General features: G+C 34.7%; 2 protein-coding genes across 2 annotated transcripts; both read left to right on the forward strand.

Moving 5' to 3' along the window:
- The first annotated feature begins 432 nt into the window (after positions 1–432).
- On the forward strand, positions 433–8,908 carry LOC141666720 (30-kDa cleavage and polyadenylation specificity factor 30-like). The gene is made up of 7 exons (XM_074472883.1): positions 433–976; positions 1,584–1,973; positions 4,388–4,550; positions 4,665–4,775; positions 5,370–5,438; positions 7,193–7,279; positions 7,720–8,908. The coding sequence occupies exons 1-7, from the start codon at positions 582–584 to the stop codon at positions 8,593–8,595; spliced, it is 2,091 nt and encodes a 696-aa protein (XP_074328984.1). The 5' UTR covers positions 433–581; the 3' UTR covers positions 8,596–8,908.
- A 6,691-nt stretch (positions 8,909–15,599) lies between these two features.
- Positions 15,600–26,170, forward strand: LOC141664412 (uncharacterized). Its single transcript, XM_074470353.1, has 19 exons — positions 15,600–15,929; positions 17,248–17,351; positions 18,030–18,116; positions 18,262–18,337; positions 18,432–18,506; positions 18,681–18,734; positions 19,151–19,210; positions 19,282–19,398; positions 19,749–19,843; positions 19,945–20,147; positions 20,434–20,531; positions 21,906–22,009; positions 22,094–22,259; positions 22,451–22,570; positions 23,412–23,494; positions 23,806–23,947; positions 24,317–24,346; positions 24,990–25,060; positions 25,212–26,170. The coding sequence occupies exons 1-19, from the start codon at positions 15,891–15,893 to the stop codon at positions 25,933–25,935; spliced, it is 2,448 nt and encodes an 815-aa protein (XP_074326454.1). The 5' UTR covers positions 15,600–15,890; the 3' UTR covers positions 25,936–26,170.
- Positions 26,171–27,177: the final 1,007 nt, after the last annotated feature.

Raw genomic sequence — 27,177 nt, forward strand, 5'->3', positions numbered from 1 at the left:
AACATAAGCAGATTGTCTGAAAGAAGCAATTGCCAGACCTGCAACAAAAAGAAAATTAAAGCTACGAACCCTGAATGTGATCAGAGCAGTAGAGCAACACAAGAATATACCACCCTACTAACCAAAGTGAAGAGAATAAACAATTAACCATCTAACTAATTACAAAAAATGGTTTAAGCAGGGTCGTTGATTAGAAAATAAAATGGTTCCAATAAGGTCATTTGAGTAGTAAACATAGCGTTAACATCTTTCTGTGGTATGTAATAAAAAGTCCTTGAATGTATTGAAATTTTTAGGCTTCAAAAATGTGTAGGGTAAGTTTTACTTTTTTTACACCTTTTAGGCAACATAAGCAGCAATTAGACCATGCTGTAAAACTGTAAATAATTAAATCTAGAGTTACACATTTATTTAATAATATAATTATTTTAATAATATGTTCCTCAAAAATCAGACCCTATTATTTCAAACACGCTCCAATTCTCCCTCTTCTTCCACCCCAAACAAACCCTAATTTCACATCACAACACACATATATACACACAAATACACACAGATCTACATACATATACACACACACAATGGACGATGCCGATGGAGGCCTAAGCTTCGATTTCGAAGGCGGCCTCGACTCCGGCCCGACCCAACCCACCGCATCCGTACCCGTGATCCACCAACCCGACCCGAATTCAATCGCCGTCGCCTCCGTCGCTAACAACACATCCAATTTCGTCCCTCCGCCGGATGTTTCCGATCATCCGGCGCCGGGAAACTTCTCCGGCCGGCGGAGTTACCGGCAGACGGTGTGTCGGCACTGGCTTCGGAGTCTGTGTATGAAAGGAGAGGCCTGTGGGTTCTTGCACCAGTATGATAAGGCTAGGATGCCGATTTGTCGGTTTTTTCGACTTTACGGAGAGTGTCGAGAGCAGGATTGTGTGTATAAGCACACCAATGAAGATATTAAAGAGTGTAATATGTATGTGTGTATTTGTTTTATTTTCTGTTTTGTTTAATTATGTATTGAAAATGTTTATAAATTTGTGTGATCTTATGTTATCTGCCAGAAAGTTAATCTTTATTGTTAATTGATGTTGTAATATGTTTACGAGATGATTTAAGTGAATGTGGTTGTAAAATTTGGGAACTGGAGACTCTTTTAGTTTATTTGCGGTGGACGGTTGTATAGAATAGAATGAGTTCCGTTGTAATTGTGACATGTTGATTCTAAAATGTTGGTTGATATCGAATGTGAATACATTGGAGGACTAGTTAGTATTTTTTTTGTATTTTTTTGATGGTTGTTATGGTAATGGATAATAGAGGATATAGTGTTTTGAAATGAAAAGAAACTAAATTTGAAAAAAGCTGAAATTGGAAAATTTTGGATGTTACTTCTTGATCTTTAACTGCTTGGTGGCACTTTGGTTTTGTTGCATTTTAGTTTTCACCTAATTATTTTTCTAAATAGTGTATTGGTGGTGATCAATCAGCTAGTGATGTGTGATGATGAGAACATTATATTAGCATTTTGGCTTAATGATTTTGTTGGAGATATATTGATCTCTGGTTCTATGTTGGTGCAGGTATAAGTTGGGATTTTGTCCAAATGGTCCTGATTGCCGGTATAGGCATGCAAAGCTCCCTGGACCCCCGCCACCGGTGGAAGAAGTACTTCAAAAAATACAACAGCTGACATCATACAGTTACAATAACTCAAGTAGGTTCTATCAAAACCGTAACCATAATTATACTCAACACGCAGAAAGACCTCATGTTCCACCGGGTACTAATGGTGTCCATCAAGTAATAAAATCAACACCGGCGGAATCACCTAATGTTCAGCAGCAACAGCAACAACAACCAATCCAGCAAACACAACAACCAGTTGTGCAGGCCCAAGCTCAAAATCTTCCTAATGGCCAGCAAAGTCAAGCTAGTAGATCCGCGATACCCCTTCCTCAAGGAATATCTAGGTTTGTTCAGAGTTAAAGGTTTTGACTTGGGTCTTGTAGATCACTTATTGTATTTAAATATGGACATCTTTGTCTATCTCATATATTATTTGTAATTTATTTTGTCAGAAGTCACTTGAATAAGTAATTCTGTTACAACACAATTTTTGTTTTGTTGATGCTATATATAAATATTCAACTTTAATGGTTTTTATTCATCAGACTTTCCTTGTTAGGAGTGATGTTATATAATTTTGGACTTCTGGTAGAGTTATTCTTTTACATTAGACCTTTTTAAAGTTTTTAACTTAAACAGCATAAAAAAAATTCTTCTTTTCTAATGATTCAGTAATTTAATCAGTAGCAAAATTTCAGAGTTATTTCAGAAAAGATTACCAAGTTGGGCTCCGGAAGAATGGTAACTAAGAAGATGTGTGCTGTTAAAAACTTAATATAGTATATTAGTTTATTCATATCTCCTGTATTCTTCATTTGCCTCTCTTCCCCAGCGTGTTGATATTTTTTGAACTTCATTAAATTACCAACTTATATTTGAATATAAGTAGCTGGTATATGATCAACCAAACATTTAGCTTTTGAGGTCGAAAGAAAACATAACACTGTAAAGTTTAGAATGCATCATGCAGGGTTTTTAACGTCCAGTTGCAGCCTGTAGAGATTTGTATCATCTCAGGTGCAAACTATTAAAGTGAAGGACTCTCGGAAACATATCCACTTTTATTTTTTTTATGATGTTTCCTCATGTAAGTCACAATGCTGTGAAACAGTGTTAATTTCGCCATTACGGGTATATGATATGAACAAAATGCAAGGAGGTTTCAGGATTAATGTTGGATTTGTAATGGTCAAGTAGTATGTTAGGTTCTATAATGGTCAATTAGTATCTTCCTGCATATTAGCCTAAACCAGTGGTTTTTAGCTCTCCCCTAAGTCTTAACTCAGAACTTTAATATTCTCGTAGTAGGACGTAGGTAGTCTTTAGTTGGCGGGAATGGAATCAGTTAATATTAGGATTAAAAAAATGGACAATTTTGTTTTTTATTGGAAATATATATTTATTTATAAATTATATTCTTTTGATAGAGATGTGTGCATTTTGGCCATTCGTAACATTTAAACTAAGGTTCATTCCATCGAATTTTCAAATGAATCCGACACCAATCTTCCACTTGTATTTAAGTAGTAATCATTAAAATTATGCTGTGTCGTACCATTCACCTTCTACTTCCTTTCACTTCCCTTTTACGTTAAGCTTCCTTTTTATTTTTCATTGGCTTGACACATCCGCTCATTCTAATTAACAAAGCGCCACTGGTTTTGATTAGTTTAATACAACTGTAGCAGTATGTTACTGTTCTATATATAGTTTGACTATCAGAATTCTTTCTAAATTTTGAGTGTCATTCTTCAGCCTTTTCATAATTGTTTTAATGCGAATTAGTATGAGAGCAAGTGTATTATTATTTACATGGTTTGATGGCTAAGAGGATGTATGAACTGATTTGTGTTACTTGCAGGTTAATATTGGTCTAAACTCTAAACCGTGTTAGCATTTATTTGATATTAATGATCATCATTTTTAACTGTATGCAGTTCTTGCTTAATGGTAGTCAGTTAACTTATTTTAGCTGAACTTGGTCAAATTTTTTATGGATGATAACAAATTAAGAATAATAACATGCAGACTAGTAGTGTCAGATGGCGTAAAAAGATTTTAAGTTTCTAAGCCTAATGTAGGGTTTTAGGAAAGCTGAAGGAAGAAGAGAAGTGTCATTTTGTTTCTGAGCAATTTACATAACAAATTGGCCGGACTAAATTGTTTTGTCAAACTAAACAAACTTTGACCCAATTTTAGTGATTATTTTCTTACATTTAAATCGTTCTAATTGATTTCCATAGTATATTAATGCTACATTGCTACTATCTTATAGTAAGACAATGACTCTTTATTATAAAAATTTATGATGCATTTTTCTTTGCGGTCATAGTCCTAGAAAAAGTCAAGCCACTTTATGTGAAATAAATAAAAACTATAGCATGAACGGCTATGTATTAAAGGTAGAAATTTGCAATTTTGCATTATCACGACCTGTCAGACCATACAGACATGAATGTAAACTGTTATTTAGAGTTTGCAAAATTTGAAATTAGTCCATTTAATTGTAATTAGGAGTAGAATAGAGGGATATCCAACAGAGATGAAGGTTACATTTTGACAATAATAACATATTAGATCAGAAAGAAACTAGTGATTAAGGTGCAAACTAGGTTATGCTCAAGAATCGCTATGCAAATCATTTAACATTTTAAACGAGTTTGACATCTATCATATGTATTTACTTAATAATCGCTCCTTCTTTACTTTATCTGGGAGGTTTTGTTGTTAACACATATCATCTTTTTTCAAACACTAGGTATTTTATTGTCAAAAGTTGCAACCGGGAGAATTTTGAATTGTCGGTACAACAAGGAGTTTGGGCTACGCAAAGGAGCAATGAAGCTAAACTTAATGAAGCCTTTGACTCAGTTGAAAATGTGATTTTAATATTTTCGGTGAACAGGACCCGAAATTTTCAGGTACGTTCAAGATTTATTTTGCAAAGTTGCGAGAATCGAAACACAGAATAATATGAGTGTAGCAGACAACTGTGTTGTATTAGATTCAGAATTAATTTCTTTCTGGTATTTTAGGGCTGTGCAAAAATGACATCTAAAATCGGTGGGTCTGTTGGAGGTGGAAATTGGAAGTATGCTCATGGAACAGCCCATTATGGAAGGAATTTCTCGGTCAAATGGTTAAAGGTAAGGGTTTTTAAAATAAAACACTATTTCTTAGAATTGCTTTATTGACATTATCCATGCTTGAGACACTTTTTTGACCAATGACTTGCAACCGAGTCAATGTCGTATACTCGTATGTACCATGTTCTTGAGATAGATTGGACAACATTATGTTAGCGGAAATGTTAATGTAGTTCAATTATCTTTCTCTTTTTTTTTCTTTTTTTGATACTACTAAGGATCCAAATTTTATTATATCAACTTTTCTTTTAAAAAATTTGTGCTGTACTTCAAATGCCAATTGATACGTACCATCTCAATCCTCTGTCCTTGGATATTTGTTAGATACATCATAAGAGTAGATGTTATCGTTTACATGGGAATAAATCTTATAAGATATTTTAGAAGAAGTCTGTTACTGAGGAAACGTGTGAAACATTCTGTTTCTCTTCTTTGCTATGTATTTGTGTTCATTAATAGATGTTTATGCAGTGGGTGAGCCGCTATGGCAGGCAATGTGTATCTGTGCATACGAGTTCTTTTTCCTTTTTGCGTTTATGGTTGTGGTAGATCTGTTCTGTTTAAACAATAATGATTGTTATCTTATATATACAGCTTTGTGAACTATCCTTCCACAAAACACGCCATTTGAGGAATCCATACAATGAGAACTTGCCGGTCAAGGTATTATTACATGATTCTTCTCTTTATGTTTTGAATTTAATTAACTCAGGATAATTGATTATCTCCGGTATACTCCGAATTTTAATTTCTGCATAGTTTAGGAGTTGTAAAAAAAACCTAATGCTCTATCTGTGACTAGTACTTGGTGACTACGAGGACTCTAGTCGTTTTTAAGCTGATTGAACTTAGCAATTAACATAGTTTGATATATAAAGACAGTAATAATGCTGTTCCTAAAAGGCTTAATTGACTGAGACATTCCTGTGGCATCCGTTTTACCTTCAAGCGGTCACAGCAATAATAAAAACGGGTAATAAGTCTACTGTCCTCAGCTTTAAAGCTTACAAAACAAGTGGATTCATAAATGACTAATAGTCAAGGTAGTGTTGTAGTAGTAGGTAGAGAGTTTCTGGTCATATTTAGTCTCTTTGGTTGACCGGAAATGATTGGGGCGTGTATGGAATATAATGTATAAAATGTTATGGATACTCGTGCATAAATATCCATTCCTTTGCTTGTTCGATTTCATCAATTTAGTGTAACTAACCTTCATTTCTTCCAATTGCAATGAATGTCCATTTATGCGTGTCAGTATCATTTCTCTTCACTTCTTCCGTCCTCGTCTCCTACCTCTACTTTTTTTTCACATCTTTCATTCATTTTCCACCTCCATTCCATTTCAACGATGTGAAAGACATCATGAATGTCATATGTATAGACGGGGTACTTTATCAAGTACACGTTGATTCAACAAATTTCGTATATCCTTCAAAGAAGCTACATATATTCACTTATATATTGCTATTTGAGAAAAAATAATAATTTAGGGTCACTTACAGCTCCAGTTCAGTGACACTTGTTGCTCTTAGGACAAGTCTAATAAGCTAGCTATTCATGCTCTCAAGTTGAAATTTAAGGAATGAGAGCAATAAAAATGTGATCCAGGCTCCAGCAATCTCCTAGATGTTCCTTAAATCACTATAACATCACTTCACTACTTATTTTTAAGTAACATCCTCTTCTTTTTAAGGATGTCCTGCCTAATTTTTTATAATAATTATGAAAAACACACACTCTCTCTCCCTCACTCTCTCTTTCTCACTCTCTCTCCCTCACTCTCTCTCTCTCTCTCTCTCTCTTTCTCTCTCCCTCACTCTCTCTTTCTCTCTTTCTCTTCTCCCTCACTCACTCTCTCTCTCTCTCTCTCTCTCTCTCTCTCTCTCCTTCCCTCACTCTCTCTCTCTTCTCTCTCTCTCTCTCACACACACAATTTTTTTTTTTGAAGGAATGCACATGTAACAATAAAAAATTGAATAAGGGATTAGTATAAATAGCATTATTGGAGACAAAATTACTTATCAATGTCCTGAACTATTAAGAGCCAATTTTATATATTTTATTTAAAGAGTGGGTTAAGAGACTGTTGGACTTGCTCTGAAAGTAGTAGTAATTAAGGAGCTCTCTTTATAATTTATATAGTTGCTGGAACAGTTTATTGTAACGTTATCAGAGTAAATTTATGTAGATTCGTCGTACAGTCTTTAATTGTTAGCCAGTATGCTATTAATATTTTAATAAACGGACTATAGTATATAAAACTATTGAATGTCGATAGGTCGGCTTCTACAGGGTTCGGCTTCTACAGGGTTCGCATATTTTTGTAGAAATTTTATGAATACTTATTTTGATAAGTATTTATACTATAATATTTGAAGACACTATTGCCCATTATTACTATTTCCTCTTTTTTGCAGATCAGCAGAGACTGCCAGGAGCTGGAGCCCTCAGTTGGTGAGCAGTTGGCATCGTTGCTATATCTTGAGCCAGACAGTGAACTGATGGTACTTCGTTTTATTAATTATTACTTGGTTACCTTTTTCAAAGTACCGTGAACATACGCACATATTGTAAGATGAAATTGATTATATGTTTTCATGGTAAAGAAAATTTCCCCTAATATTCACAATGGAGCATAACTAAAAATACGGATGTGGACTATGTATTGTAAGTTGTAAATAGATAAGACGCATGTGTGTGTGTGTCCATTTTTCAATTTAAATTGTTACACTTTTAGAGGATTTCTTTGAATGGCATCATTTTTCTAAAACAAATGACAAAAAAATTGATTTGTTCCTTTTTGGCTTTTTTGGGTTTAGTAAACTCTGCCCCATGATAATGGTACCATATCATGGAATTTATATTGCAGTTACTTCAGAGGTTGCATTACTTATAAATGTACCTTATACAGGGATTCTAGAGTTTGACTATTTTTGTGCTCCAGGAAATTTCACTTGCAGCGGAATTAAAGCGCGAGGAGGAGAAGGCAAAGGGAGTTGATCCTGAGGACGGAACTGAAAATCAAGATATTGTTCCATTTGAGGACAATGAAGAGGAGGAAGAGGAAGAAAGTGATGAAGACGATCAGAGTTTTAGCCAAGGTATGGCGATGGTAGCTCAAGGCAGAGGTAGGGGCAGGGGAATGATGTGGCCTCCTCACATGCCTCTAGGACGAGGTGCCAGGCCAATGCCTGGAATGCGTGGTTTTCCACCCGTCATGATGGGGCCCGATGGCTTTCCTTATGGCCCATTAGGACCTGATGGTTTTCCTGTGCCAGATCTTTTTAATATGGGACCTCGTGGTTTTGGTCCATATGGCCCTAGATTTTCTGGTGATTTTGCTGGCCCTGGAGGCATGATGTTTCAAGGTCGACCTTTTCAGCCTGGAAACTTTCCAGGTGGTGGATTTGGGATGATGGGCCCCGGAAGAGCTCCTTTCATGGGCGGTGGATCCGCAGGTCGTCCTGGTGGCTTGCACCCAATGTATCCTCCACATCAATCACAGCCCCCTCAGACCTCAAACAAGGGTAAGAGGGATCAGAAGGCAACAGTAAATGATAGGAGCGACAGATATAGTGCTGGTTCTGATCAAGGCAAGGGGGTAGAAATGGTAGGCTCAGGTGGTGGACTGGATGATGAGGTCCAGTATCAGCAAAAAATAAATCAACAAGAAGATCAAATTGGTGTTGGAAATAACTTCAAAAATGATGAAAGTGCTAGTGAGGATGAAGCACCAAGGAGGTCGAGACATGGGGAAGGAAGGAAAAAGAGACGAAGTTCTGAGCGAGATGAAGCCACAGGTTCGGAAAACCAGGAATAAGCCATGACATTAAGCTATGATTACTACACTGGTGATTCACTAATTCTTGTAAGAGCTGGAACTGTATTATATTATTGAAAATATTGGGACTTGTGTGAGAATCATAATGCGAGGTTGCTAAAATTATGTCGAGATTTTTGTTTAATCTTCATATCAGGGGCAAAGATTTTTTACCAGGTGTATACTTTGTGAAATGAAAATATAGGTAATTTATATATATATAGAAAACATAGTTGTTTGTAATCTATTGCACAAGTATTATTTTTGGGGTTCTTATCCCATGGAATTAAATTCCATTGCTACTGCCCCAGTATTCTTGATATTTTCTTGATGTTTTGGGGTTTTTGTATATTGTCTTTTTAATTATTTATGCATGTCTAATTCTGCATTAAGTGGAAAAATGGAAATTTATTTATTGCTAGTTGGGGAGGATGGAATCAGTTATTGTTATTTTTAGAATTAAATATTGTTAAATAAGACAGTCCTCCGAAACTTAATAGAACTTGACCATCTTTCTAACCCAAAAATTTAAATAGTATATTTGATTATTTTTTATATTTAGTTCTATGTTAAAGTTATACTGTCATGTGCAATTATACATTTTTTTATAGAAAAATTCTTGACTTATTAGTCAATAGGCTTAGTTTTTTTTATGGAGCCATCAATATCCCATTTTATAAAAAAGAAAATTGGTAGAGAATCCGTAAATGAACTTGCAAATTATTTTATTTTACTTTGTAACTGTCGATATCTATTTTCATTAGCTTAATAATGTTTGATTGTTTATGAAGCAATACTTTTATAATACTTTTACGATGCAAGGCTGAGCTTCATTATTTAGGTATATCATTGTAAGATTGATGTATGCGTACGAAAAAGATAAGTTATATTAATTTTTAAAAGAATTGTTTTTAAAATAGTATAATTTAAATACTGATTATGAATTAGATGTCTTTAATTATTAGACAAGGAATGGAAACTAAAAACTTAGACAATGAATGCAAGTAAATAAATTAAGTGGAGGGTCTGTTTGGCTAATGACTTATAAGCGAATTTATGATTTATAAGTCCGTAACATCTTATCGAGACTGTTTGTCGACCCAATTTATAAGTCGAATTTACAACTCAGAATGTTAATAACTACATATTTTTTCTTAACTTATTTTGATTTTTTACTCTTTTTTATTAAGTGTAATATTAAAATATATGTCTTCAACTATTTTTATAATTTAAAATTCACAAATTAAGAAAATTGTTATAAAAATTATTTATTTTAGTTCGTTTAAGTAAAATAAATTCTAACTTATAAATAAATTATCGAAACACTTATATAACTTATAAATTTTTATCCACTTATTAATTATAAGTCACTTATGCATTTTAAATTATAAATTACTTATTTTATGAAGGGCACTTTAGCTTGTTTTCCGTGATAATGCGATTGCCAATCAAAGTTAACATATAATCCCATCTTTAACCAATGAAAATCCCCTTTAACCAAAAATAACATCACTTTTCCCTTGACCCCCCCCTGAAATCGTAAACTGATAATTTTTACTATTTCGTCTGTAAGCTAACAGCCAAAATCTGAAAAAGAAAAATTTACTCAAAAGTAAGAAAACACCTCCACATCATCATATAAAATCTCCAGATATTATATTAAGGAAAATCAGAAAATAATAATCAAGTTATTAATTTTTTAAAAAAAAACAAAAGGCAAGTGCATCCGGTAGACGGTGAGTGACAAAAATAACCCATTTTGGTACAAGAATGACAAAAATAACCGATTTCAGAAAAGTGGTCAATTTTAACCGGTGGAATATGCATATGAGAATGGAGTAATCCAATAATGCATTTTGCAAAGGGGTAACATACTATACATATTTTAGGTCAGGGTATTCTATAAAATATTATACACAATACACATTTTTCAGAAAGGTATAAGAACTATATAAGCATTTGGAAAATGCGTAATCTTACTAGCAGGAGCCTACTACCTAAGCCTACTAGCTGGTGTTTGCATAAGCTTTATTCAATCTCACGTGATTTTGTGATCTCTTTCCACGCAGCAACAGAGATAAGCAGGTTTACGGAATACGCATCCACCGAGTTTGTATTATAACGGCCATAATTGGTCAATTTCTCAGAAGTGGTCATATTTGTTAATAATTAAAAAAACCCGGTTATATCTGTCAATTTTTCTCCGGGTGAGTGACAAAAATAACCCATTTTGGTACAAGAATGACAAAAATAGCCGATTTCAAAAAAATGATCAATTTTATCCGGCGGGATACGCATTGGAGAATGGAGTAATCCAATATACGCATTTTGCAAAGGGATAACATACTATACGCATTTTAGGTCAGGATATTCTAGAATATATTATACACAATACGCATTTTTCAGAAGGATATAAGAACTATATAAGCATTTGGAAAATGCGTAATCTTACTAGCTGGAGCCTACTACCTAAGCCTACTAGCTGGAGTTTGCATAACCTTTACTCAATCTCACGTGATTTTGTGATCTCTTTCCACGCAGTAACAGAAATAAGCAGGTTTACGGAATACGCATCCACCAAGTTTGTATTGTAACGGCCATAATTGGCCAATTTCTCAAAAGTGGTCATATTTGTTAATAACTAAAAAAACCAGGACAAAAATAACCCATTTTGGTACAAGAATGACAAAAATAGCCGATTTCAAAAAAATGATCAATTTTAGCCGGCGGGATACACATTTGAGAATGGAGTAATCCAATATACACATTTTGCAAAGGGGTAACATACTATACGCATTTTATGTCAGGGTATTCTAGAATATATTATACACAATACACATTTTTCAGAAGGGTATAAGAACTATATAAGCATTTGGAAAATGCGTAATCTTAATAGCCGGAGCCTACTATCTAAGCCTACTAGTTGGAGTTTGCATAAGCTTTACTCAATCTCACGTGATTTTGTGAGCAGGTTTACGGAATGTGATCTCTTTCCACGCAGCAACTAGAGGTGGCCATACGATCGGGCCGGGCGTGCCGTGCCGATTTTTAGGCGGTCCGGTTCAATGCTCGGATAACTCGTGACCGGCCCGTGGTAGTGAACGAGCCGTGCCGAGTCGGGCCGGTTTGATGAAACAATGAGCCGTGTTCGGCTCGTGAATTACACGAATTTCCCGAGCTAGGCGAATAGGCGGTTCAGGAATTCACGGTTCACGAATCAAGACGAATTGAATCCAGGCGAATCCAGGCGAATTCACGGTTTAGGCGGTCCGGTTCAAGTGGCAGTATTGATTTATTTTTTTTATGGTGAATTGTGACTTTGTGATGGACTGATGGTGACTTATGTGAGTTGTGAGTTGTGATTCACCATAATTATATATTTATATTTTTAGCAGTGCATTGTAAAGTTTACACGGCTAGAATCAAAATAATTGCAAATAATATTTCAGTTATTAACATTTTCAATTTTTAACATTTTCAATTTTATTTTTTTTATATTTTTTTTTGAATTTATAAAACTAACATGTTTATAAGGAAAAGAGGACGGTACCTCTATAAATTTTATTAATTAAAAAAAATGTTACAATTGATTTGAGAGGACTCCTCTCTAAAAATAAGATACAAAATATAACAAATTTTAAAAATACAAGGCAAACAAATAGTATCAACTAATCAAATTCTTCTTCTTCTCGTGGATCGTTCGCTGACATACCCGATTCCGATGAAGTGTCCATCGTCATCCAAGTATCCTCTTCGCCGTCCGAATCATCTTTTTTCATCCCTTGTTGTCTTTTTGCCGCTTGATCCCAATCCTTTTTGCAAACACATATCTTGACCACATCCGGTGCAAGACTTGATCTTTTCTCGTCCAATACTCTTCTACCGGCACTAAAAGCAGACTCGGAAGCAATGGTAGAGGCGGGAACTACTAAAATGTCCCTTGCAATTTTAGCTAATACCGGAAATTGGTTCTCGTGATTCTTCCACCATGTTAGTATTGAAAAATCCTCATCGAACTCATAGTTATAACCCGTGTGTTGCTCGTCCATAACATCGAAGGCAATTATTCGTTTTTGTAAAAAATAATCAGAATCAATCCAATGCACGGTAACACAAATATATGGCTCACCGCAACTCGAACTCCAACAATCACTAGTTAAAGAAACCATGCCATCATAATCACGAAAAAATTCAATTAATTGCGCACGTTGACTATAATATTGTTTTTGTGTGTGACGTTTAAGCGTGTTCCTAGGAATTCTTTTAAAAGCCGGGTTTATTGATTCTTTCATCATGTGCTCTAAAATAGGACTTTCACCGTGAGAAAAAGGTAACTCGTCTAGTGTAACATAAGTAGCAAAAGATTCGATCATTTTATCTCGACTATAGTGGAAAGGCATACCTCCACCGGGAGACGATGTCACAAAACCACCAATTTGTGTTTGTTGCGGTGATTCCCCGCGTGCTTCTCCACTTTCGTGACTTTGTTTCGAAATTCCGTGATGCGTTTTCAAGTGTCGATCAAGTGTACCTGTGCCGGCACCTTTAGAGTGAAGAAACGGGGATTGATTTCGGCCGCTTTGAATACAAAGTAAACAAAAGCATTTAAATTTGTTGGGATCTTCCGGTACTGCCTGTCTCGAAAAATAATTCCAAACGTGCGAGGAATGTCTCGTAGACGTACAAGAGGGCCCTGCAAAATTCGAACATATACAAAATTAATAATATACAACATTCGAATATATACAAAATTAACATAAAAAACATAAAAAAATTATACAGCATTCGAATATATACAAAAAACATAAAAAAAAAATTATACATCATTCGAAAATGCAGTGAGGTAGAATTTTTTCATAAAAAAAATGAAAATTTAAGAACACGAATATGAACATTATATCAAAAAAACTGAGGAAGAATTTTACCAACTTCCGGTCGAGGAGGTCGCATAGAAGTTGTTTGACTCGATCCCTGAGAAGAAATAGTACCCCTTCCTTCTTCCATTGTTCAGAAAAATAAAATTGAACTCGCCGGAATTTAATTTGTTGCAGTGTTGCCGGATTTGTTCGAAAAAACCGAAAAAACCGTGTAGCTTCGCCTGAACCGTGTAAGTGACCTGTGTCTGTGTTGTGTGAGGCTGTGACTTGTGATGTGATGTGAGTGTGTATTGTGATTTGTGAGCAGAGAGCTTGAGAGAACAGAGATAAATCGAGTGAGTGAGAGAGATTGAAAGATTGATAGTGAGTGAGAGCTACACAGTGAGGTAGACTTTATTTATAGACAATAAAGAGGTAACCGTTGGAGCCTTGGAGGAGGTCTTGCAGTTGCAGCAGGTGAACGTTGGAGAGCTGCAGGTTAACGTTGGAGAAAGAGCTGCAGGTTAACGTTGGAGAAAGGTGGTCGGCCGAATCGGGCCGAACAATCAATTGGCGGGGGAATAACTCGTGATTCGCGGGCCGGTTGTCGGGCCGTGCCGGACGGTTCGGTTCCGGCTGATTCGTTCCGGTTTAGCGGGCCGTGCCGGGCCGGTCACGGTCTCCCAGATTTCAACTCGTGCTCGGTTCGTTTGTACAGACAGTTTGTGCCGAATTCTGAATCGGCACGTAACGAGCCGACTTACGCGATTTTCAGGCGAGCCGGTTCCCGGTCGGGCCGAGCCAAACCGTTCGTTTGGCCGGCTCTAGCAGCAACAAAGATAAGCAGATTTACGGAATACGCATCCACCAAGTTTGTATTGTAACAGACATAATTGGCCAATTTCTCAAAAGGGGTCATATTTGTTAATAATTAAAAGGGAAAATTAAATGATTCGTCCCTGAACTATTCCTCTTTTAGTCGATAGGTCCCTGAACAAAAAATTCCGTAAATCGGGTCCTTTAACTTTCAATTTTTTTTGATCAGGACATTTGATTAAAAATATTCTAACGCCGTTAGAATCTTGCTGACGTGACAGTTAACTTTAAAACATCGTTAGCTGACGTGTAAATTGACAGAAAAACATAATTAAATAAAAAAAGACATACTAGTTTATATACAAACGTTAACAGAATCCACTATCCATATACATACACATAACATATTATCAGTGCGAGCTGTTTTTAATATTAAGATTTTATTTTTATATAACATTTATTTTTATTATGAAACAAATAAACTATAAAAGATAATAAAATACAATATATATGTATTTATCAAGTTAATGACATAAATGGATTTCATACTGTGAACGGGTTAAAAAATCTAGATAGTTATGATTTTAAATTTGAAATTAAATCAATATAATGCGTCTAATGATATATGGTTATTTAAAATTTAATAATGATATAACACATCTATATTATATTATTAAAACAACGATTGGTAGGATATTACTCATATTTTAATATTAATACTTTAGTTCATTTTTTTTACAATTAGAATTTTATTGTAATTTTTGGTTAATTGAACTTTGACACTTAACTGATTTATAAATCCTATTATAATTAAATGTATTTTAATTGTTTATTTAAAGATATCTCAAATTTTTAAAACTATTTTTTCATTGAAATTATACATATCATTTCACTTATAATAATAGTATATGAATTTTAGGTAATTGGAATAGATTCATTTATGTTAGACCTCACATTTTAGTATAAACTAAATTAAATTAATTAATAAAAATAATAAATTTTTAGGTTAAAAATTTATATTGATTTTAACATTATATTAATTTTAAGTTACAATATAATATTTTAAAAGTCATGTGCATGGCATGTGATGTTATTTTTTATGTCTTAATTTTATTTTTTTGTTTAATTTTAATCAAATTCACTGTCATGTCTTTTAACGGAAGGACTTGATCCAAAAAAATTTAAAAATTAAAGGATCCGATTTACGGAATTTTTTGTTGAAGGACCTATCGAATAAAACACGAATAGTTCAAGTCACTTGTCAATTTATTTTCCGTAATTAAAAAAACCCGGTTATATCTGTCAATTTTTCTCTAGTAGATTGGGCGTATACACAACACAATAATAACTGTCTGTCAGCACAATCACTCACCCCTCAGCGTCGTCCCTCCCGCCCTGGGTTACCCACGCACACATACATCGCTCTCTCTCTCTCTCTCTCTCTCTCTCTCTCTCTCTCTCTCTCTCTCTCTCTCTCTCTCCCTCTCCCCCTCCCTCTCTCTTCTCCCCCCTCCCTCTCTCTTAAATCTCTCTCTCTCTCTCTCCCCCTCTCCAGTCGATCCAATCTCTTCCAAGTAAGATATACAAAAGAGCATAATTTGTGGTGGATTCAATTGGAAAACAATGTTCTGGCGTATGACCGGCTTGTCCACAGCGTCTCCCGTATGTTCTCCCCTGTTTCATAGATCCCCTAAGAAATGTGGAATTTAATGAAAACTGTGATTTCTTTTATACTAGTTTACTAACTAGGCTTATATGCATTCCTTTTATATTGTTTTCCGATTGTATTTTGATTGCCAAAGCTGTAAAATGAAATGACAGGATGTAAGTGGTTAGGTTCTTCGGGTTATTTGTGTTAAACTACAATTTAATATTATTTAATTTCATATTTAATCGGTTTTGTAACCGGAACCGAACCGATTACAACCGAACCCGATGTTTTTTAAACCGAAACCGAATCCGAACCGGCGGTTGTGGTTTTGGATTTTAGAAACCGAATATATATGGTTGCGGTCCCGGTTTTAGCTGAAAACAGAGCCCATGCTCTCCCCTACCCTTCTCCCTCGATCATATTAACATTTACCTCTTATTAGAGCTAGCTGATAACCTCGAGATTAGTGTGTGTGTCGGTGTAGTGGTTCGAGCTCTTGACTTCCATAAAAAAACAAAAGTTAACCTTGAGATTAAATGTCATTATAAGAATAATGTATTGTCGATAGTTGAATTTGAAATTATGATGAAAATGTATATGATAGATAAATATCATTTGATAATGTAGTTATAGAGAATAGAACTTGGAATGAAATCAAAGAAGTGAAATTTTATTATATAGTTACAAGGATTAGAACTTGGTTGAAATATAAAAAGTGACATAAAATAATCAAATCTTGCATGATTATGTAGTTATAGGGAATTGATCCTAAGTTCGGAGTGAAATTTATTATAACCAAAATTTGGTAATTTGGTACTTCAGTAATATTGTGTTCCACCGAAAGGGTGTTTCCCTTATTAATAAAGAGTATATTTCACTACTTGTCTACCACTTTACTTCATACACAATCTTGACTTCATTCATTGAGTAAACTTCTATACCTAATTAAATATTTTATAATGATTTTTATGGAAGTATTTTATAAATTTCTATTTACCCGATAAATCTATGTTAAATATTAAAAAAAATAGATGACATCAGTGAGATATTGGGCTTTTTTAAAACATTTTGATTGTTTTTAAAATGAAGATTATAATTTCTAATTATTCTAAATATTGCAATATATTGATTACATCACTCGTGCATTTTTGTACATTACACGTGCACTTTTCACAGGGTTATCCTAAATTTAAGGACCGGCCAATAACTTGAATCGTTTGTAATTTTGTACTTAACTTGCCATTTGTAAGACTATTAAATATGTTACCTTTTGTGTAATTGTTTGAAGGAAGCACTAAATGCTTACAGTTCCGCTTTATATGGTCACAGGTGGACACGATCTTGGATAAAGAAAACTTTACATTGGACGAGCTTCTAGACGAGGATGAAATAATACAAGAGTGCAAAGCTATTAATAGCCGTCTTATTAATTTGTAAGCTATCGTAATTGATACAGAATCTGTCAATATTAATTTATATTTTTATCACGAAATATATTGCAAGGAGACTGTAAATTTGATGGTGTAATGTAATTTTTACAAAAAATATAATTTATCCACTTAACTATTGCAGTTTAGTATGACCTGTTTAGTTCCATCAACTTTTCAGTCAATATGCGCGCTACGGGTATAAACTGTATCCAGGACTTTACTGTATCGTGATAAATATTTTTTTTTATAATAAAATTATTCATTTAAGTGTGTTAAAAAGGAAAAAGATTCTATAGTGAGCTGGCCAGATTCATCTGGACTCTTGACCAGAGCAGATCATGTGTCACTTGCTTTCTTTCTAAAACTGCACTGACAAATTTTTATTTGAACTCTTTGCCTACTTCCTCTGCTAAGCATCTCAAGATTTTTAGCTGTTGAATTATCGGGGGTTTTATCTTGCAGGTGGATCTTTTTTATCTTGTTCTTAGATTAGCATAGATATGCTGTCAGCATGTCAGCTTTTGATATTATATAGCCTGTATGAAAGTAACAACCACTGTTTAACTGGATGATACCTTCGATGTGGGATTTGAAACAAAATCTAGATTTAGACGCTTTGGGTCCTTTGAAAAACTAGTTTGTAAACTTCTGTGTATGATTTTCTTTCTCTGCTTTTTACAGTTTGCGAGAAAGAACTCAGATCGAACAACTCATCCGTTACATAGTTGAAGAGGCTCCGGAGGATGCCGAAAAAAGGCGCACTTTTAAGTAGGTGTCTATCATTTAATATAAACATTCTCATAAATGCTCCCGTTGTGAGTACTTAAGGCGTTATATTGTAAAGCATATTAGTGGTTTAATTACTATGCCTAGTAGATACGTTCAGTTACTGACTAAATAAATATAAAAACAGGTTTCCTTTCATTTCTTGTGAAATTTTTACTTGTGAAGTTGATATCATACTCAAAGCACTGGTCGAGGATGAGGGGGTAAAAGCAAAATCTTAAATTTCTATATTTATAGTCACAATGTTAACCTAACTATATAGATCTAATGAACATGTTTTCAATATCGTCTTTATAGTTGATGAACTTGCTGTTCTCCTTCTTAGAACCAGAACACTCGCATAGTACTCTTCTCGCCGGCTACTTCAGCAAGGTTTCTTTTATTACTCTGGTGACTAAAAGATTGATCGTAGTATATCTTGTAGATCATTCATGTATTGGTTGAAAGTCAAAACAGAGGAGCTTAATTTTTGCTTCTCATATTATCCATCTGCAAGGCAATAGTTATATCTGCTCTCATATTTAGCATGGTTGTTTGGCATGCTAGGTCGTTGTATGCCTATTGCTGCGGAAGACTGTTCCTTTAATGAATCATATACGAGTAAGTCCATATCTTTATTCTGTTACTTTGATATGTCTTTTTTGTCTTTTGGTATGATTTCAAGATTAATGGTGTATAATTATATGTACTTTGCTACTGAGTATATGATCTTTTACTTTGTTTAATCTAAATAAATTTGGTATAAAGATTTTCCATTTACTCCAGAAAAATGTCAATCTATACTTCTATTTGTACTCGATGCCAGTTATTGACTAGTCACTGCAGTTAAGCTAATTTGTTCTCATTTTATCACTTGTTGACATTCATCAGCTAATAAATTAACTTTTCTAATGTGCGGAGTTGATGCTTCTGTTACCAACTGTTTATGTATATGATATTTGGTTTTTGCTTCTAAAGACTATAATTTAATATGCTAAGAGGTTGCATGTTGATGTCTCATGCATTTGATTACGTAGGCTCGTCGGGACATTATAAAGAAACTGGTTGATCTAATTGGAATTACATCAATCATGGAGGTTTGTTATCTAGTAACTTTCCCACTGCCTACCTGCAGGGCACGACTGCATACTAATACATCTCGTGACAGGTTTTAGTTCGGTTGATAGGTGCTGATGATCATCTTTTTACCAACTACATGGAATCAATGCAGTGGTTAGAAGAGACAGACGTACTAGAAATGGTTGCCGATAAGTTCAGCTCGTCAGTAAGTTGATCTTTGAGCATGTTTTTGTTAAGTTTGGCACCCCCACCATTTTTATGTATGTATCCCACGCATTGTAAATTCAGATCGTTGCCACATTGATAAATATTTTAGTCAGTTTTATTTTTTATACCTTAAGTTAATCATCCACTTCCATTAGAATTTGCTCATTTTAGTTGCCTCTTTTGTTGTCTGATACCAAAATATAACTTATCTGCAAATTTTGACATATAGGTTCTGACTTTAGATGCCAGAAACCATACTCGAGAACAGTTATCTTCTTTAAGGTTATAGGTCTATGAAGTGTGTAATTGGTTGGGCTCTTTAACAAACTTTTGCATGTGATGTCACAGGATTGCCCTGAAGTGCATGCTAATGCAGCAGAGACACTTTGTGCTTTAACTCGCTATGCTCCCCCTGGTCTAGCTGCAAAAATCTCTGGCCCAAGGTAGCATTAATCTCCTTAATATCCGGCTGATACTACGTAGCTAATTTTGTAACCATTTTTTAATTTTTTTGTAAGCATCTGGCCTCTTTCTGTTTCCACAGTTTCATTGGACAATTATTCCGCCATGCTTTAGAGGACTCACGGCCTAAATCTGTTTTGGTATATTCGTTGTCTGTCTGTATGTCGTTGTTGGATCCCAAGAGGCTTTCACTGGGGACATATTATTTATATAATCGCCAAATAAATCGTGGATCTGTAATAAATTCCAATCCCGAGACAGTTGAAGGCATGCTGGAAAGCTTAGGTAGGTTGACCTTGTAAGATGCTTTATAGTTCATTAGCCGGTATGTAACTTTTACTAATTAATAACTCAGAAGTCAATGGTAAACCTGTTTTCTGTATTTTGTTTTTAAAAATAAACTCTCTTTACTGTTATTTCATTGTTTGATGATTAATCACTCCAACCACCTATTCTGGAGCTCACAACAAGTTATTGGGTTGTTAAATTCTTGTGACAAAATTTTTTTCCTCCTAAATTATTTTCTCTCAGCTTCAATCGTTTCCATTCTTAGTCCTAGTTCACCTTGCAGGTGAACTCCTCAAGCTTCTGGATGTTTCATCGGAGGAAAATGTGTTGACAACATCATATGGAAAGCTGCATCCACCGCTTGGAAAGCATCGTCTGAAGGTAAGCTTTGTATGATAAAAAGTAAGGAGATTTATGTATACTGTTGACGGGGATACTTTCTAGTCAGAGTAATTGAGAGTAATGAATATGCCTAATGGGAAGTGGTGCTAGAAGCAATATATACATATATATAGGCAAATGATCAAAGGGTGCTAATCCCTAACAATCGTGTGCTAGATAAGCTATCTAACACATTGTTCTAGAACCCTTAGATCAATATTTCAAGGGTCCAGATTGAGGGAAATTTTTTTAGCATTCCGCGGATATTTTCCGCGGAAGGGCTTTTCTCCGTTCCGCGGATATTTTCCGCGGAAAGGGAAATAGCCCTTCCACGGAAAATATCCGCGGAATGCTAAAAAAATTTCCTTAAATCTGGACCCTTGAAATATAGATCTGACGCCCCTGGAGTAATATATTAGATAAAGCTTATCTAACACACGATTGTCAGGGAACAGGTGCCATGATCAAATAGAAACTAAATTTAAAATGAAAACTAGAAACTAATCTAAGCCATTAGATCAATCTAATCTAATGGTCGCCTAAAAGCACCACACACAACTAATCTGCACTCTCCCACACACAAATCTCAGTTTTTCCCCTCTGTTTTTAATTTGATTTTTCTTGTCAAACGGTAAATTCTTTTTTAAATCCGACTTCACTGTATTTTTCTCCATCTCTCAACAATCGATTTGCATACCATATGTGTTATATTTCGAAGTAATTTAAAAAAAAATTATTTGGTTTCTAGTTTCTATTCTAATATTGGTTTCTATTAGTTTATATTATGTGTTATATATAAAAAAAATTATATATGTATATATTAGTTTATATTATGTGTTTTATATAAAAAAATTATATATATATATAGGGGAAAATATCAAACTGATCACTCATTTCATCCAAATGTATCAAATAGGTCATTACTTTCCAGTTTGACTCAATTTGGTTACCAGTTTGAAATTTTGTATCAATTTAGTTATTTAAAAGTTAAAATTTTGTATCGATTTAGTCATCGGAAGATGATTTATTTGATACAAAATTTCAAATTAATGATCAAATTGAGTCAAACTGGAAAGTAACGACATACTTGATATATTTGGACGAAACGAGTCACCGACTTGATATTTTTCCCTATATATAAGTCATAGGTCTTTGGTTCAATTGCAACTGCACGGATAATCGGATATCCTTTACAACCTTTAGTTTACTACTGGATTTTCCACTGTACTTGGTCGTTATTGTCTCCACATTGTTAGGGCAGGGCTTGTGGTTCTGCAACCAGAATATGAAAGAATAAAATTCGCTTACTGTATAATGGCTGTTATGTTTATAATAAGTTATATATATCTCCTTCATTTGTATTTGAATTTTCAGATTGTAGAATTCATATCTGTCCTAGTGACTGTCAGTAGTGAAGCTGCAGAAAAAGAACTGATGCGTCTTGGTGCGATTAAGCGTATTTTAGAACTATTTTTTGAGTAAGGGCCTCTACATCATCTGTTAACCTGATTGTGGAAACGGAGTTATGGCTGATAGCTTAATTGGTTTCATTATGACTCTAGGTATCCATACAATAACTTCCTGCATCACCATGTAGAAGAGATAATTTTGTGTTGGTTAGAAAGCAAAAACACTCTACTTATTAAGCATCTCCTCCATGACTGTAATCTTGTTGGAAAAATTCTTGAAGCCGAGAAGAATTCAACACTGACCACAGATATGAACAAGGTATTGATCTGTTTTGGTGACTAAAGACGTAACAACTATATATTTCTCTTTAATTAAATTGTAATGAACGCTTCTTCAGTTTTTTTGCATTACTTTTCTGTGAACTTTATATGTGTCTGTGCTGTGATGCATACCTCAAAGTGTGTATCTTTATTCTATATGGAAAGTTTGAGATTGAACGGGTCTTGCAGCCAACTGTTCCTGCTGAAGGGAGATCTCATCCCAGATTAGGAAATATTGGACATGTTACTCGCATATCAAACAAACTTGTTCAAATGGGAAGTAACAGTGACATTCAGACTTTTCTGCAGGTTTTTTCTCAAGACTCGGTTGTCATCCTTGTCATTTTCATGAATCACTATGCAAATTTTATGTATCTTCCCTCCACTTCATTTCTTAACATTTTTCTTTTTGAAGGATCGCATTCATTTCTTAACATTCTTACTCCATTTTATAGTATACATATATTTTTACTAATGTTAGTAGGTCACTTCACCTCCATTTTCTTTCCTTTTCTTCACTCTCCCAAAGCTCCATGTCCACCTTTTAAGAATCAAGTGGGACGGAGGGAGTAGCATTTTTGCTTTTATTCTGTATGCATCTTTAAATTTGATGAAGGTGCTCTTAGGCTATTGTGTATAAGATCGTTGGGGATCATCTTTAGGATTTTTATGGAAGTAGAATATTGAAACTAAGAGTACTTTGAACTGTTGATTCACTATAATATGAAAATGTAAACATTTTGGTTATCTGGACTTTCTTGTGCACATTTCTTCTCTGTGGCGTGGCAGTTTAAAGGAATCGTTCATGGGGGACTGTTACAAGTTTCATTTTAACTGTTTGCAATGACAACTGGACATTAATTATTGTGTTTTGTTTGTTCTTTAGTTTATAAAATTCATAAGGATTAAACGATCATTTTTGTATTTGTTTCTCTATTCTGCGACACGTATGCGTCTTAATGTATCAGCATTATTTTATGGGTTAGTGTACATGTTTTCTCCATATTACTTGAAGCATTATTTTATGTTGTATGTGCTAAAACAAAAACAGAACTTTTACTTTTGTCGATGTTTTAGTTTGCTTGTCCTTTTCTGTTCTTATGTTGCTGGAAGGAAGCTTCTGAGCTTTAAAAGCTTTTCTCTTTAACAGGAAACTAATGAATGGTCAGATTGGTATGCCGATATTCTACACAGGCGCAACACATTAGAAAATGTCTATCAATGGGCTTGTGGGTGGGTACCTAATTTCAGTTGTTCCTTTATCGTTAAGTGATGTTTACAGAATGGCATTGATTTAATGTATTATGACAGTATTTTCTTTTGTCACAAATTTTGAGGTTTGAGTGATTCTTTATAGATATGTTTATATTTGGAGAGATTCGTGACTTTGATTTGCTTAATTTGTCATATTGTTTATAATTGAAGACAATTTTGAGGAATCATGCAAGCAATCTACTTTGCTCATTTATTGGCCGCTCATTGACTCGAATGTCTTTCGTTATTATTGTTTTGATGTGATGTGATGTTGTCACTGATTACAACAGGAGGCCCACGTCTCTACAGGACAGGACCAGGGACAGTGACGATGATGATTATCAAGATAGAGATTACGATGTTGCGGCTCTAGCAAACAATCTTAGCCAAGCTTTTAGATATGGCAATTATAACAATGATAACAATGAAGAGGTATTGGTGAAGCTGCTATACATGTTTTTTAAATTTGCTTCTATATCTATTTATTAGTTCACAAATCGGATGATCTCTTCTACTGCAATGGAATCGAAAGTTATGAGGTTTTAGTAGGTGCAAGTATTTATCATGTCCTTTTTGCCTCATGATACCTGTGCCATCAATGATTATTGTTATAATGTGATGAACATCCTCCTGGTGATATATTAATAATTATTCACTTCCTCTATTTTTCTTCTTGACCCAAGCCACTTCTCATCGTTAAAGTTTCATTTGTATGTCATCTATAATGTTAATGTGGACTGATTAATGTTAAAGATTCCTCATAGATCACACCCTTATTATACATTTATTCTTCTGGTGTAGGGTCACGGCTCATTGGAACGTGATGACAAGGTATGTTTAAGTTAGTCTTCAGTGACAAATTGTCATTGCATGCTATTATTAAAATGTGTGTGCGCGTAAAAATGAAAAGCTATTTTAATCAACAACCTAGCCTAAGCTCCTTTAAGGATGTAGGGAAATAGTTATATCAGAGACCTAGATGCAGTCTATTGCTAATCACACTAGCACATAGGTTACCATGCACGGGAAAACAGGAAGCTCTAGATAATTTCTTTATTATGGGTTCAGTTTAACATGGTGACAAAAATAGATTACATGTGAGAATTTGTAGGCAATGTGCACGGGGTATACGAAAATACAGAGGAATGATTCAGTGCATTCTGTTTTCAATAAAATATACTATTAGTTAATATTTGGCATTGCAGATGTTAACCAAGTAGACCCTTTCGATGTTTATTTGGCATTTCATATATTACCCAAGTAGACCCTTCCGATATTTTTGTATCTCCTGTCAGTAGTGGTCACATTAATTACGCGGGGTCGATGTAAAGTAAGACCCATGGCCATGAGAGGTTTAGCTATTGTTAGAATAAATGGGTTCAAACTTCTAAAAATGGGATGTACATGTGTTCATGTACTCCTGTCCTGACTGCAAATGTTTATGCATGGAACTCTTGCATTATGATTTTGGCAGGATGTCTACTTTGATGATGAATCTGCTGAAGTCGTAATATCATCCCTTCGGCTAGGAGATGAGCAGGAAAGGTAATTTATTCATGTAGACGCTAAATGTGACTTACGTAAACTTTCTTACTGTATTACAAGGTTGCTTGTTTAAACCTTGATACTCCGTAAACCTTCTGATATTGCTGCCGCCTAGTCATTACATTCTATATTTTTGCATAATATTTTTCAGTGGATCCCTCTTTACAAATTCCAATTGGTTTGCTTTGGAGGATGAGATAAAGAATAATGAGGGCACAGCTGCTGTTACTGCTTCACCTTTGCCAAGTACTGAGGAGACTGATGTTACTGACAGGATAGTCGATGAGAAAGTTAGTGGTGATAATCTGGAAGCTTCCGGAACATCTGAGGTACCTATACAGAACACGTCCTCGGAAAGTTCCTCACTCGGAAATCCGTCCAAAGAGGTGGGAGAATCAGGGGCCACTGAAATTGAAAAGCCATCTGAATGGGTAGAATGGAGAGAAAGTTCTGATTCCCATAAACCAACTGATCCAAATCTAGATTCTCCTGAGTTATCCTCTGCAACTGTCAATTCTGCTGAATTGTCCAACACAGCTGCCAAAACTGATCCACCTAATTCAGTTTCAGAGTCTGTTGAAAAGAATGATGCAGTTACAGAATCTGTTGCCCCAAGTACTTCCCCAGATTCTTCAGCCAATAAGACAGACGGGTCTCCATCATCCACTGATCACTCAATTGATGTAGTGCAAAGTAATATTGAAGGAATACCAGAAGCAGAAGATTCTGATGTTTCTTCCCCTTCATGTCACCCATCTGTAGGGGGTGAAACTTCAAGCTCTACTAGCAATGTGGACAAACCTGCTGAAACAAGTGACACTACAGGAGATGCAGAACATGAAGGAGAAACTGAAGCTGCTTGTAAATATGATTAATCAAATTAAATTCACGCTCAATCATAGTAATCATTGTAATTACGACAAAATTGAGGGAAAAGAAAGGCCACTTGGCAGAATTTGGTTTATTAGTAGAGATAATTGTCTGAATCTTACTGTATATTGATTCTATAGTTGAATAGTGCTGATCATTCTTTCCCCCCAACCTCAGGGTTGCTGGCCTCCTTGTATCGTGTCCCTCTGTTGAGGAATATATAAAGGGGGAGATTCTTTATACCAATGATTTTCTCGCGTACTTGCATCATTTTCAATTATTATATGTACATCAGATAGTAAAAATGAAGATTCATTTGGAAATTTAGTAATATTAAATTCTTGTTTAAATTATAAAAATGGTAGAAGGAAGTAGAGTAAAAATTATAGTACATGGATGTTCATGAATGTAGGTTGTATTTCGTTCAACGCCATTCTGGTTCCGTCCAACTGGACATTTTTTACATTAGCATATGCAATCTGATTGTTGTCCATTGAGTATGTAACTATGCTATGAATTGCTGGGTATGTAACTATGCTATGGTATTGCTTAAGATGAACTCACATACAGGAACACTTGTATAGAAATGCCCTTTTAACAGATGTCTCTTTTCCTTCTATCACCCTTTTTTAACATGAACAAATAAAACTTGAAATACATTACAATCACGAAAGCACATTTGTCACAGCTTCATTTCTAAATTTCTACCGTTACTGTTCTAGAGGCTTGTCAGGTAACCTGTCATTGAGGCATTTCAAGGGTCAGGTCTTCTGTCCCAGTGCTCTTGTTGCTGAATAATAATAATACTAAATCAAAACATGTAACAGCGGTAACTAGTACAGTTAACATTGTAAGCTAGCAACCAGTTGCACAAATATTATATGGTAACTAACGATTAATTAGTAATAGTAAAAAAATCAAATAGGGGCCAGTAACTTGCCTTAGTTTCTGAAATATGTAATCAAGGTCAGACTTCAGAAGACGGGTGTATCTTTAGACATATTTGAACTTCAGAAAAGCGCTGTACTGAATACTCATTCAAATGTCAAACTACTGCATTGCTGTCCCTGCAACCTCCCCTCAATCTAAAGTGGACAAACATATAAAGAAATTCAATACACGTAAAGATATTAATCAACACGTTCCCAGAATTATATGAAACATTTAAAATGGGAAGCTTTCAAGATGATGGTATTGGTGTAACAAGTAGTGAGATATAAAAAATAAACAACCTGCTGAAAGACTTC

Source organism: Apium graveolens, chromosome 6 (genome assembly GCF_009905375.1).
Source record: "Apium graveolens cultivar Ventura chromosome 6, ASM990537v1, whole genome shotgun sequence".
In the NCBI taxonomy this organism is placed as follows: Eukaryota; Viridiplantae; Streptophyta; class Magnoliopsida; order Apiales; family Apiaceae; genus Apium; species Apium graveolens.